The 15,198-nt window shown below is 32.0% G+C and overlaps 1 protein-coding gene and 1 pseudogene across 4 annotated transcripts; both read right to left on the bottom strand.

The window, feature by feature from the left end:
- Positions 1 to 5,747: 5,747 nt before the first annotated feature.
- LOC147948703 (oxysterol-binding protein-related protein 1C-like) lies at positions 5,748 to 10,196 on the bottom strand. 4 transcript variants are annotated; one of them, XR_015579730.1, is made up of 10 exons: positions 9,159 to 10,072; positions 8,716 to 9,072; positions 8,313 to 8,409; positions 7,782 to 8,218; positions 7,555 to 7,710; positions 7,300 to 7,462; positions 7,076 to 7,216; positions 6,436 to 6,666; positions 6,236 to 6,349; positions 5,748 to 6,106 (listed from the first exon to the last, which is right to left on the bottom strand). XR_015579730.1 is itself a non-coding variant. In XM_087483797.1 (10 exons), exons 1-10 carry the CDS (start codon positions 9,753 to 9,755, stop codon positions 5,936 to 5,938), a joined length of 2,472 nt encoding a protein of 823 aa, XP_087339923.1. In that variant the 5' UTR covers positions 9,756 to 10,196; the 3' UTR covers positions 5,748 to 5,935. The 4 variants fall into 4 exon arrangements, 2 of the variants coding, with proteins under 2 accessions (XP_087339923.1, XP_087339919.1); XR_015579729.1 differs by having other exon boundaries at positions 7,782 to 8,221; XM_087483797.1 differs by having other exon boundaries at positions 7,300 to 7,467; positions 7,782 to 8,221; positions 9,159 to 10,196.
- A 2,274-nt stretch (positions 10,197 to 12,470) lies between these two features.
- LOC147948704 (protein FAR1-RELATED SEQUENCE 4-like) lies at positions 12,471 to 13,621 on the bottom strand (annotated as a pseudogene).
- Between the last annotated feature and the right edge of the window lie 1,577 nt (positions 13,622 to 15,198).

Genomic DNA, 15,198 nt, shown 5'->3' on the forward strand with positions numbered 1-15,198 from the left:
TTTATCTTTCTTTTAGTTCTTTTTTCCTTCGTTGTAGAGTCGGTTCGATTCAAACAGTACTATTAAATAATAAATTTCAGATTTCTTAAACAAGGACTGGGCCACAGATTTTTTATTTTTTTCCACTACATGAATGGAGCCAAGTTATTGTGTTTGCCTTAAGATTCAAGTTATATGTACTCACAGCACAGCTTTGAAACCAAAGTTGTAATGTTGCATCCAGGCGCAGCTTTGCAAAAGAAAATATTAGGAAGACGTAAATAAATCGTTAGCTTCACCTTAATCTATACTAGATGCGGACCCGCACGTACGGGGTTATGTTTGTAAATAATTCAATATAATTATTTAAATTGGTTTGGTTTTAGTAAATTTGTGAATATCTGAAATAATTATGATTTCACTACAAAATTTTAATCCAAGTATATACGGATCAAACTTGAACCAAATTAGTAACCGTTAGATTTTTATTAAACCCGTATACTATTAAATCAGATAAAAATCATCACAAAAAATTAAACTTATTTAAATTGAATGGGATGACCTAATATATCAAGCTGCGCAAACACACCTCGTTAGGTTTTGAGAATTGAATATAGTTAAAACAACACATTTCCAATATGAGAGATTCTTGATATAGGACATATTTTATATAAGACAAACTTTTATTCCCGATAGGAAACAGGATGGGATGGAAGCAAAAATTACCGAAGTCCCGCGTTTTGTAAAAACACAAAGATAAATTATAGTATATTTATATATTAATAAAATATTACAAAATTAATTGAATTATTTATTCTTGTTATTTTATGTATGGTTCAGTGGAACACACTTTAATTTTAGTGCCTTTAGTTGTTATTTTGAACATTGTTAGGCACTTAGGCTATATAATTTGAAAAAAAAAATCATGTTACGTATATGATTGTAAGCATTAATTTATTTTAAGTCTGTTAATTTATAGTTATTAATCTATACACAAGTTATTATAAATTTTCAAATTATAAATTACGGGGTGAAGATTATTATGAAGAAACCAAATGACTTAAAAAAAAAAGGAAAAAATGACAATGTTGAGTAGTAAAAAAAGACAAAAAAACATAATAACGTTATTTAAAAAATAAAAACAAAAAATAAAACAGAGACATTGTTTTTTTTTATTAAAAAATCAGAGACATTTATCTTTTCCTTCGTCTCTTTTCCTTTTCCTTCTTCTGTATTTCTTCTGAATCTCGTCGATTTGATTCACGGCATGCATGTCTCTTCCCGATTCTCTCCCTTCGTCTTCTTTTTATTCTCCTGTGACCCGCAAAGACACCAAGTTTCACGCTTACCATGGGAATCTTTCCGAGTACGATTACCGCCATGGGAGCGTGTTTGCATCTAAGAACGTGAGGGATATAGTTCGACTTCCGGAGACACTTAGTCTTGCGTTGTCGTCGTCGCTACCTTCTATTACTTTGGTGAGATCGAATTTTTGAATCGATGCTTTGTCTCCGTTGTGTGAATGTTTTGATTAGGATATAAGAGATATATAATTCTAATTTTATCACTTTGTATAGTTTTTAGCCAGATCCGATTTGAAGAAGGTGCAACAAAGTATAAATGATTTGATCGCTTTGGTTGATGAAGTCTGTCATGCTGATTTCTTGGGGTGAGGTAATTTTGATTTTGCAGCTGAATTTCCAAAAGTTTGTTTCAAACTTGCCTCAAGTATAGAGAGGAAATGAAGTTGTTTTTCACCGTTACCTCTTTGTTCATCTAACCCGTGGTCTTTGTTAATTTCCAGATTCTCAGAATCTCAGACCAGTTGATTTATTAACTCTAAACATGCAAGAAATGGTAATCTCCTTCGCTCTAAGGCATCTCTTTTTTTTGGGGGTTAAAAAAAATGCATCTATTATAATCAATCCAATATGATGTTCTTGTTGCCAAACAACCAACACTAATTATAAACATCTGATCAACTTGACTCTATTGGTTCTCCTCTCAATGAACTTGAAACAATATTTGGTGCTTTATCTGGTATAGGGAAAGAGTATGAATCTATTTGTACTGTGATCAAATTAGCCCTTATAGAAATGGTCTCACCTTTAAAAACTCATTACTTGCAGGAGTAAAGATCAGAGTTATTGGATGAGTCTTATATGGTTCTCCGCGTGATCCAAGTAAGCTTCTAATTTCTTGAGAAGAAATGTGAAAACTGTACCATGCGGAATATAATTATTGATATTGGTAGAACTCCATGTGAATTTCGGGTTTGAGAGTTGTGATGAGATGGTGTAGGCCTCTTTGTATTAGATGTTTGAGGAGCACCGTTTAATACTTGGACCAGTAAAATATTTTTCTTCCTTACCCTGTTTCATATATTGACAATAGTGACATAATTAGTTTAATATATTGATAAACAATGCTTGAGAATAAAGAGAAATAAACCTACTTACTTTGAAATCGAGTTTTTTTTGTGTGTTTGGAAGTATTGTGTTTGTTCTTGAGTAGAGGTCTGTATTTATAGAACTAATGGAGGTAGTTTGGTGAAATGGTATAATTCTAGAATATGCTTATTCGATAATGACGATGAGATACGTTAGTATAATTTTTTTACATAATATCTAACTTTTAAATCCGTGTTAGTTGCTAAAATTTAGAGGATATGAATATTTTAGTTGATACAATTTTAAAATGTTACTATAATTTAGCTACAATATATTTAAAACTTGCCTAAATCTGTAGTGAATAAGATTCGAAATTTATCGGTCACCTTAAATTTGCAGAATTATTTATGTGTATTTGGAAATCTAAAATATTTTGAATACATGTTAGGTCATATACCCATTGTTCCAGCTTTTGATTAATTTTTCTTCTTTCTAAAATTGAATGATGAAATAAGTTCTCTGTTACTCGCTCCACCTTTTATGGTATATATAGGATTTGATTATGAGATTCTTTCATAATCTAACGTAGTTTATGTTGATACTTTTTTTAAATAGGTACACAAATCCGATTTTTTTTAAGATTCGGGTTTTTAGTATTCTTGATTTGGGATTTTAATTTAATAACTGATATTTAAACGATTTTAATTGTGATTAGTTTCTAAAAACCGTATTGTATGGCAGGGAAGATTTTTCGGGGTTGAAATGTAGAATTTATTATGTTACTCAAATTAATTCATTTCCAAAAATATTTTTTGAATTTGATTTTGATTACAGATATCGGCGGGGCGCCTATGTTTGGAAATGGAAGAGTTACAATTCAGGATCCGAATTAGGGAAAACCGGGTCATTTAAGGATCTGCGTGTTTCTATTTAATTAGATTACCTCTTTGCCCTCAAATATTTTTTTCTTTGTTCTTTCTTTTTTTTATTTCGTAAGGACATTGTATGGAATATTGGTTTTATTGTTTTTTTTTTTATCCCTAAGTGTACTCCCCAATTAAATAGTATAGATTATTATTTTGACAGCAACTTTAGCCACTAAGACTTGAAGTTGAGAACTATTTACAATCATATGCCATTGGTATTTATTATTTTCACATATTTAGAAACAAAAAATCCAGTCAATCATCCCAAGAATCTCTACCATATCTATGCAATAATCGATTTCAAGATATAAAGTTATGGAAAGCCTAGAAATCAGCTATATTCAATTTTGTATGTCCTTAATTACTCACCACATTTAATTTTAAAATATAAACAAATTCGAATACAGAAACAAATTAATGACTAGGAAAAATATCAAATCACATAAACTTGGCATATTCCCTAAAAATATATATTATGCAATATTCAATCCCTAATTACGTGGTAACCAATTAAATATGTTGTGTGTTAAGAGGTGAAAAGATAAACCTAATTAATTGTCTATAAATAATTGGTCCTTAATCCCAAGTTAGCACCACCAACAACATCAATCATCAGTCTCTTCCTTCCAATACCAACGTGAGTACGAAACAAATTTGGTGATCCTCAGTCTGCTTCATTGTTTTCCGATAAGAGTTTTTTTTTTGTGAAAAAGAGATTTCAGAGAAGTGTCGTAGAGAACCTCTGAATCTGAACAGATTCAAACCGTTTTATATGATAAGATCGATTGTCAATTTGAGATGATGCAAAAGTATTCATACTGCTAAATATTTCACTCTTTTTTTTCTTTATAAGTATATTTTTTTGTTAGAGCAATATATATTTCGCTTCCAAATGTCATTATCCATTTTTTTCCAGTAAATCTCATATTTCAACATGGATAAAAATCTTCATATTACTATTTTTTTTAAAACACCAATATAGGGCATGCATAATTAAACTGATTTAATAAGAATTGGTATTATGCAATCTTAATAATTATTAATAAACTCCAACAAAATCTGTAAATTCCAAAAAATGTGAATTCCAAAAAAGAAATGTTTTACACCGGGGGTTAAAATATAATAATAATATTTACGGATTATAAATATTAAAAAACTTTATAAGACTTATAAATATTTAAACTTTATATGAATTATAAATATATCATATATCTTACAAATCATGTGGTGAACCTAAAAGAAATAGATGTGTCATTTATAGAGTTAGTTAATCTGAGAATTATAAATGTTTTGGACTGACAAAAAAAAAATGTTTTTCTTGACTAAAAAAGAGATATCAAATACAAATATATCCTGTTACACAATATAAATATTGAGTAAATCAAATTTAGTCCTATATGAGTAATATCAAAAATGTTACTAACTTTGTGATACTAAAATTAAATTTGTGTAAATACAGATTTTAGCAATTTAACATATGCACAATACTAAAAAAGCAACAACATTTTATGGAAATTTTTATGTATCCACGGGTCCAAACCTTGACTAAAAATAATCATAAGTATGTGATGGGAATTAGGGGTTAATATTAGTATACTTATATATTTTTGCGGGTTTGTTAAAAAATACAAGCAAAATACACTTATATATTTTTTATTTTTACAACAACTAATTTTGATTGATTAAATTCCAAAATAAAAGAACTGAAATTAATTAAATTCCAAATGAAAATAATATTTGTAGATAGATAAAGCAAATAAATTACAAACATAAACTTTTAAAAATATATATTTGATCCAACATAATATTTTGGTGTAAGTTATATTAAATATTTTTAAAAAATAATATAATCCCGCGGTGTACGGCGGATTAAAATCTAGTTGCTAATAAATAATTGAGGTTACCTAAATTATATTAATAGTGTATAATTACTAATATATAATATACTAATTTGATAGAACAACTTCTAATAAACGACACTTTTTCAGCGATATTTAGGAGGTTTGAATCTGAGTTTAAGTGTAAAATAAGTAAGTTATGGTTATAACTTGTAAGCATAATAATGGCACATATATCTAAACAAAGTTATTTTCTATAAAACTCCGATGCCACTACTCTTGTTATCTCACAAAACTAATATTCTCTGTCTTCTCTGTTTTGAAGGAAAACAACCTTTTTCACGTCCACTAGAAATGGTGATTAACATGTTCCACGTATGGGCTTTGAACGTGACCGCCTTGGATATATGCATCCTGGAATATGGTGACAATCACCATATATTGTTCGTGCTCCGATCCGATTAGTTGTTCTACTAACTGATGAGTGTGTTCTGAAACCTTCATTCAGGTGTAGTAAAGTCCCCAGAAAAGTAACTGTATTCCTTTTGGTTATTCAATATATAGCCATATATGATTTTGCAGCACATTCTTTCCACTTACAAGGACTGGACAAATTTTGGGTATGAGGCGAACTATTTCATGATATACAAAGAACAAAAAAAAAAAAAAGTCTCAAGGTAAATGGTCCTGTAACGTGAAATGGCGAGTAAAGAATAATGTGATGAAAGAAAAAAAAAAAGATACGAGGAAGTTAATACTTGGTGATTTAAGAATCGAATTGGCTTATAATTTCTTTTTTTTTTTACTCAATCATTTGTTGATCGGAATCGACGTGGCCGAAGATGTCTGGACAGTCTACCCACAATCCGTTCTCTCGGGCTTCCCAGTAACCTCCTTTGTATCGGTAAGACTCGCTTCCTTTCTCCTTCATGAACCACCTCGGCTTCCATCCTCTCTCCTGCATCTTCCTAGCCTGTCTCATCATACGGCCCAGTTTATAGCTTTGTGAGTTCTAATTCAGTATATATCTCTGAGAAAACCAAAACATAGGAACAAAACCAAAAGAAAAGAAACTGTGCAGTGGTGGTACATCTTGTATTACCTGACGTTGTCGCTGTTCCAGCCGCAACTTCTCTGTGTTGGCCATTTCAAACTCTCCATTTTCAAGATACCTCTGGTCAGGTCTCAGTCTTGAATCCGTTGGTGGCAGCCTCTCCTACATTAATTTCTCCTTCAGGTCTGAATGTCTCCTTAATAAATTAATTTATGAAAATAACAAACGGAGTTCTCTATGGAATTTACCTGCAGCCCTGGCGTAAGCTCATTCAACGTGATTGCGAAACGTGTTAGATTATACTTTGTTGCGTTTCCAGGAGGTTTGCTCCGTTTCCAGAGAAGTTGAGCTCCTGAGATAGCTTCACTCAGTTTTCCCTTCCCAGAACAATCACCCGTGACAAAGTGCATGCTCTCATCCCATTTCCCAAACATAGTTGCAACTGTCTTCCCATTTTTGTCTTGAACTATGCCATGAACCTGTGACAAGGACAAGTTACTTAATGCCCCACAACGTAGATCTCAGACTATCACAGCTAGATCTGGGAAGAGAAACGTAGCCAAAATATCTCTTTCCAAAACCAAACTTTTACTTTGGAAATAAAACAGTAACAATACCTTATTCCGAAACCAAAGCAAAATACACTGAGTTCTTTAGTATGTATAAAAAAGTACGTTTTGTAATACAATATACAACATATAATATTCATTGAAGAATGATTTCTACTCTATACAAAAATGGAACGAGAGCCAAACCAAACTGAAACTTTCCAATTTGAACAAAACCAAAAAATAGATTCTAATTTAGTTATAATTTCTCGTAAAACTAATAACCAAATGTCCACTCCTAATCACAATATGTGAACACATGATCAAAGTTAAAACGTACCTGATGAGGATTTCGGTCTATGATGGACTGCTCCTTGAATTTAAGTTTACATGAGTATTCAGCACTGCCCTCAATACGCATTGTACCGTAGTGATCACAGTACAATTTACCAAGTATGAGATTGTATATTGATGTCGTCACCTACAAGTTAAAAGAAAGTATAGTATCAGTGAACAAAGTAACATACAAAATGGTTATTTGCTTGGTCAAAATTTGATTGGTACCTTACTCCACTGAAGGATTTCTCCATCGTCAAATTGCAAAGTCAATACACCAACAGGATCGAGCTGAATAGATCGACCCCAGAATTTGCTCCTCAGATTGCTGTCTCCCCAGAATTTCCATCCCGTGCCATCACAATGGCATGCCACAACCATAGGATGATGGCTGACCTGACACCAAAACGAATAAGAGGTCTGAATAGCTATAGCTAATGAGTAAGACAGAGAAAAGTGGATTTGCGTGTGGTGAACTGAAACCTTTTCTGAGAAAAATCGAAGGCCTTTGTCTGGATAGTCTGCCTCGTAAGTTTCACCTAACAATGGATTAAAAGGTTTGCACATTCTTCCTTCGGTTGATGCATACCCAGATACAGCAAAAGCAGCTACATTAAGAATCCTCATGAGGCTATTTCCCTGAAAAAGTTCCACGTACTTAGCAGCATTCCATAAGGGTGTTAGATGGGACAAGCGTTCAGATGGTTTACCCTTTTGCCATATTCAAATGCTCGGTCAAGAAGGTATGAATATTCCAAATCCTCAAAACATTTCTGTAAAGAAGATAGTGGCTCGTTGAAGTAAACAGGAAGACAGACTTTTGTTAGATCCTTGCCTATATTGTCTTTGATCATTGACCAAAGGCTAACACTTTTTTCTTTTTCAACCGGATCAGGTAAATTCTTCCTCCTTTTGACACGAGGATAGTTGCATCCAATAGTCTTGATGGAAGGATCAATATCATCTTCTGACTCAAAGCCACCATCATCAGACGAAAATGATGATGTACGAAAACCAGAACCACTACTCTTGAAAGAACTCGAAGAAAGAAAGTCACGTGTATCAAAAAAGGTATTTTCTTCCTCATCATATTCTTCCTCGGCAGCATCACCTCGTTCATTATCATCTTCAGATTCGGTGGCAGTACCTTCTGAGATAAAAAGGAACCAAGTCAAATGCAAACTGGAACCAAGTCAAATGCAGGAATTGTTAGGCTCGAGAATGGGAAGCTGGTAACTCACCACTGAACTTCTCATGTCTTAAATCACTGGAACCTCCATTTTCGGCCTGTCTTTGACTCTCATCTACAACTGTGTTTTCCAGATCTACCTTTTCTGTCTAGAGAACAATACAGGAAGAGCAGTTTCTTAGCAGAACATAGCCGGAAGAGAGAACAAATAAACAAATTTTCATACTACTTAACTCTCTAGTAAAGTTAGCAGGATTCCAAAAACATTATAAACAAGGATGCGGGATACGATATCCAGCAAAATGAACAAAATTAACAATTTTTTCCTCCAGTAGAACACTGATAGATCATAACAGCCTCTCCAAATCAATACGACCATTGCACACAGATTATAGCAGTAACATGAAATCACAATGAAAGATTTTTAGTAGCTTTTTGTTGTTAAGTTGTAATACCTCCAACTGCCTAAGGGTATCAATGAGAAGCCACTGCTTTTGCTTGAGAAGCACCAGCTGGCTCTGGAGTGCTGAGAACTCAGACTTCATGATTTGCTCACAGTCCTGAATAGCTAACTCACTTACTCCTTCCTCAATCAACCTTAGCCTAAGCTTTTCTGTCGACATGGCCAAATTGTTAGTCGGAGCCATCAATTCACTGTTAGACATCCTTGGAAACATATCTTTGACAGCTAGTAAAGCCTCGACCCAAGTTGTTCGGTCCTCTCTTGTCTCTGCACGCAAGTGAAGCCTCTTGGTGCCAGTGAATATAGAAAACCTCTTATCATCTGATCTACTCTCCCTAACTGAAGAAACCTACACAGGACAAATACAATCATCATGAATAAAAATAGTTTCAAGCACAGAGGTACCACGGTATGGATATGATCAATTTGTTGAACCTTGAGATGGACTTCTCCAAATGGCTTGCGTCGGAGTTGGCAACTACTACTGCTTCCACCACGCCTATGATGCCTAGAGATCATACGAGCAGACTCATCTCCGATGACTTTAGATCCTTTCTCAGTTTCAGGACTAACAAAGATCTTATCAGGACCATGGATTTTATAATAAGAAAGCACACCATCTTGCAACACAAACCACCTAGGTCTCCATCCTCTACCATAGTTCACCCACTTATACAAAATCCCAGCGATTCCATTCCCAACGATATCGTTAATCTTAACATCAACCGGAGGTTCTCTAACCGCCGCCGGCAAAGCCAAAACGCGTTGCCCCAATCGATTCGCGACATCACTCTGGTGATTAAACGAGAGACTATGTATGAGATTGTGATTATCAGATTGACCTGAATGATGATGATGATGATGATGATGATGATGAGAAGCAGATCGAGTCATAATCGGTTCGGATCTCGCTGAATTAAACGGTGCTGCGGAGGAGGTGGCGTATATAGGTAGAGGCGGTTGTGGCTCCGGTAACGGCGGCATCGAAGGAGAGTGATCGGAGACAGTGGAAACGCAACAGAAGGGATGCATGTGGTGGTAGTAAGAGAAAGTCTTTAAGATGAGAAATCGAATAGATTGAGTCCGTTGGATCCGATGATTGTGCGGCGGATGAAGACGACGGTGGTGGAGAGATGAGAGAGAGTAACGTTCATGGCAGAGAGAGAGAGATGATTTTGAGAATTGATGAAGAAAGGGGAGAGAAGGAGAGGTTGTTGAAAAATTTTGGTCAGAGAAGAAAAGCGAAAAGTTCGGTAGGAGAAAGAAGAAGAGTCACCGGAGAGGCCAAACTTTTTTTTTTTTTTTTAATTTAATTTACTAATTTTTTTTTTTTTTCGTTTTAAAAATATATTGGAATGACTTGAACGAAGGGGCCAAAAAATTCGGTGCCGTCGTTGAAGTGTCGTTTCTGACGTGGCGAGGAATAGTAGATTCGTCACTTGCAGTGTTTTTTTTTTCTCTTTTGTAAGTAGTAAAAGGAATTTCACTAAAATTAAGAAATAACCCGAAAATACATTTTTTGAAACATTGACAATTTGACATATTGTTTTATTGGGTCTTAAAACTAATTTTATTATTTTTCACCAGATTTTGGAGAATATTTTAATAACCTGTGTATTTAATAGAATTTAAAACAGTGTATTTTCTTTTTTTTTTGTGGTCATAACTCATAAATATCATTATTAACATAAAATTCTTAGTGCATAATCGAACAATTAAAATAAAAATTGTCTTCGATCAACTACTATAGAAAGAAGATTATCTCTTACTAGAATGATAATAAAAGCCATAAATTCTGAATTTACTTTCCATATTAACATTTTTTTCATGATTGTCGAATATGGTACAAATCATATAAGAATTTCCAAATCCAAACTATTTATGATTGACAGGCTAAATTTAGGGAGGCGGGGGATGGGGTATTGGACACTATAATGTGAGAATTTATTAGGTAGACATAAAGTAGAATAGAAAGAAGATTATCGATTAAGTAGAATGATAATAAAAACCATAAATTCTGAATTTATTTTCCATATTAACATTTTCTCCATGATTGTCGAATATAAAAATCATTTAAGGGTTTCCATAATCCACATCCAAATTTTATGTGATTGCCTAATAATAGATTTTCATGTATTGTAAAAGATTTCCAAATCTCTTTTTGTAATTTTCACGACGTACATCATTTTATTATAATTGAATATAAATTTTAATAGAACTGAGTAGAATTTTTACTCAAGAACCTAATTAGTGATGTGTAGATAAAATTGGGTTTCTGCTAATCAGGAAACAAATTCGTAGAAGAAAGGTAATTACTGTATTTGGAGAAGACGATATCAACTCTTATTAGAAAAATACTTAGGTGGTGAACCTTTTTTTTGTTCATCCCCTCTTCTCTCAGCCAATCAGAATCTTACATCTAATATTTCATAAAAAAAAAAAATAATTAAATTAAAAAGCAAAACAAGGAAACAACTTATGTATACTTTTATTTAAGAAAAGTTAAATATTGGCTTGATTTAGATTTTTTAAAATTAGAACAAAATTATATGTCGGTTTGGGTTTACAAATGAAGTAGTTAAGGTTTAGATTTTACAATTAAAACGAAATTATATGTCGGTTTGGGTTTACAAATGAGGTAGTTAGGTTTTAGACTTTACAATTCGAACAAAATTATATGTCGGATTGGGTTCACAAATGAGATGGTTAGGCTTTTAGATTTTACAAGTAAAACGAAATTATATGTCGGTTTGGGTTCACAAATGAGATGTTAGGGTTTAGATTTTACAATTAGAACAAAATTATTATGTCGGTTTGGGTTCACAAATGAGATGGTTAGGGTTTAGATTTTATAAGTAGAACAAAATTATATGTCGGTTTGGGTTCACAAATGAGATGGTTAGGGTTTAGATTTTACAAATAGGACGAAATTATATGTCAGTTTGGATTTATTGAAGAGCGGTTTAAATTTTTAATTTTATAATAATGTATACTGATTTATATTTCTTTATTTTATAAGGAGGTGAATGAATAGGTTCACCCCTAGAGGTGAACTTAAGTATTGTCCATTCTTCTTTGAACGATACTTAGGTTCACTCCCAGAGGTGAACCTAATCTTTCACCTCCTCTAGTGTTAACCAATCAAAACATGACATGTAAGACTAAATTAAAACTAAATATTGAATTAAAATAAAAATTAGAAATAAACAAAAAAAAGTCAAAATCTGTTTGACGTCGTTAACGTCGTTGGACGTCAATGGACGCCCCCATCTTTATTTTTTTAACCCTCCCCATCTTTAATATAGTTTTAATTTTTGATTAAGAAAACTATGATGCTAAACAGAAGGTTTAAAACCATTTGTTTTGTTCGACGAGTAATACGCAAATATATTTGTTTTATGCAGAAAAACACAGTAGTTAATAATTAAGATTCTATATTATATCTATTAAATTTGAGCAATTTTTTATTTTGTTTTTCTTGTCAGTGTATACTAATGTATGCCTAAGCCAAAAAATGTGAATTTGGAAGAAAATAATAAGGAAAAAAAAATCAATTTAGAATAAAATGATACTAATGTACTTTTGTAAACATGTGATTTCATAAAAGAAAAATAAAAAATAATCTAGCTTTAATAATTTGTGCTACGAATATGAATTTGGAAAAAAAAAAGTAATATAAGAGAGCACTACGATGAACCACCATAAACTTCTTTTCATAGTCCTACAAAATATAAAACTTCAAATTAATTAAAAAATGACAGATAACTCAAATAGAAATAGTAAGAATGAAATGTTTACCTTGAACACTTGTGAGAGAAATGACTCATTATGTAAGGTCGGACTGGTGGTAGTAACAGATAATTGGGTATCTGGAGTAAGAGTAGACTCCTATATCATTTATCATTATATAAAAAAAATTAATATATATATATATATATATATATATATATATCAATTCACATGTTAATGAAATTAATTAGACATAAACTAAGAAGAAAAATGATATATCAAATACCTGAAATGATAACTTTTTCTTTGCGGGTAGCATTACTTGATGATTTTGATGTACGCCTATTTTTTTTTTCAAGAACACTCATATATCGACCATGGGGTCCAATTTTTTTGTCCTTTGGTCGTCCAATAGAAGCTTTTCTTTTTATTCCACGTGCATTTGGAACTTCCTGTCTTCTTCTTCTTCTTCGTCTTCCTCTTCTTCTTCTTCCACAAGTCCAACATCTGAGCTTTGGGCATCCATGCATTAGCTTTCACAAGATCTTTTTTCTTTTCCTCCAATTTTCTAATCAATTGAATGGCATCTTCATTTGCACATAACGTCAACTCTTCATGATCAGCAGCAACAGATGCAATCTCACGGAAAGTACGACATATGTGGTTGTATCGCCTTCCAATCGATTGCTTCACTGTTTCATTAGGTGTCTTCGGATGATAATAAGATATACTTCGTGCTTTTGCCTCTTTGCTCCATCGAGTTAGAATGTAGGTAGATGGAATTCTTCTAACATTTTTCTTGTCCAACACTTTCAATGCATGACGGCATAATATCCCAGCAAAAGAAAACTTCATGCAACTACAATGTATTGTTTCGCTTGTAGGATCATAATTAACCAAATGCTCTCGTGCTACACCACGATAAGATACTTTGTATTCATACACCATCTCAGCAGACTTACTGACCTTGTTGGCAACATAATCACTGATAACTATGTATTGCTTCTGAAACAAGCTAAAAACTTTGGGTGTATACACTTCTTGTGCATGTTGCAACATCTCTACAGTAGCACATAAAACCGGCGAGGTATGCATAATATTGAAGTCAGCAATTAATTCCTTATATCGTCGATCCTCCAACACTCTCTCATAGTGTTCAAAGAAGCACAACAACTTATAACTACGCTTTAAATATTTTTTCAAAAATATTATTCATACTTTCACTATGTTGTGTGCTCACCATATCTGCTGTAAAAGTATGGACGTCCATTAAACCATTGCCCATTTTTCTTTAAGCTCAAACAAATTCTTCAACGAAGCCTTACTACCTTACCTTTTTTTTTGCACCTTCGTTGTTTTCTTACGTCGAAACCATGATTGCCTGCATACTTTTTGTAAGCTATACTTGCAGTCTCATCAGAGCTAAACTCCATGCCAATACATAGTTCATGCTGCAGCTCATTTTTTTTGTTTGCTTCTAAAACAACAACCTCTTCAGCGTGGGACATAATTATCATTGTTGGCTATGTTTATTTTCTTCTTCTTCTTCTTCAGATTCATAAACTGAAGCTGTGTCTTCACTTATTGAATCATCAACTTCCTTGGGTAAAAAATCTTCACTTATATAAACTATTCTCCATTGCAATGAATCTGCATTAATCATTTAATATTACTATATTTATACTATTATTTGAAAAGCTACTTTATAAAATTTTTATTAAGAGTAAAACAAATTTAAATTAAAGTTTAAACTAATTAATAAAATATTTTAAATAATTATTATTAAAAAAATTCATTTTTCTCAATAAATGATGGACGAAAAATACTAATTAATTTTTAAAAGTTGTTTACTAATCATACTTAAAAACTAATATTTGTTATTATACCATAATATTTACTTTTAATTATTATATTTAGAAAATTTTGTTAATATTTATTTTTAATTATTATATTTAGAATACTTAAAAGCCATTTATTGTTTTTTATTTTATTTACAAAATATTTAAATGATATTATAATACATATGATTAATAAATATATATTTTTCCATATGTTCTTAAAACATTTAATAATATATTTTAATTTTATTAACAACTAAAACATTAAAAGTATTCTAAAACATTTAATAATATATTTAATAACAACTAGAACATTTTAATAACAACTAAAACAATTTAATAATCTATTTTAATTTTTAGAATAATTAAAATTAATCTAAAATAATGTCAGCTCGTGATCTCTCCTTGTAAATATACTTAGAAAACATATCGTTGGATTGATGCATCTTACCTTATGGTATTAATACGTCTCTGTTAACTTCCACCAAATCCAGGCTTCAATATATCTGGATCAACACACAACAGAGGAAAAAGATGATCTGAAAAACCATAATCTGTAAATATTTTTAATACAGAAACTCACACATATGTATCAATTACAGTACTTGTTTCTATTACAGAAACTACTTCATATTGGTATCCAAAAAAAAAAAACAGAATCTGTAATTTTACCTGACAAATTGATGTTAGTAAAACAATGAATTTTTCCTTCTTCTAAAAGTCTTAACTGATGCTATCTCTATCTTCCACTGTAAAGTTGTGAAAAAACTTCTTATTATAGCGTCTGTTAAGAGAAAAACAAATGTTAAATATATCCTTACAGGAAGAAATTAAAACTTAAAATAAAACTCTCTCACACACAAATATCGAGAACCCCTCAAGCGAATCCTGCTCCGACGTTGGTAAAG

This window comes from Camelina sativa, chromosome 2 (assembly GCF_030686135.1).
Source record: "Camelina sativa cultivar CO46 ecotype springtype chromosome 2, ASM3068613v1".
Classification (NCBI taxonomy): domain Eukaryota; kingdom Viridiplantae; phylum Streptophyta; class Magnoliopsida; order Brassicales; family Brassicaceae; genus Camelina; species Camelina sativa.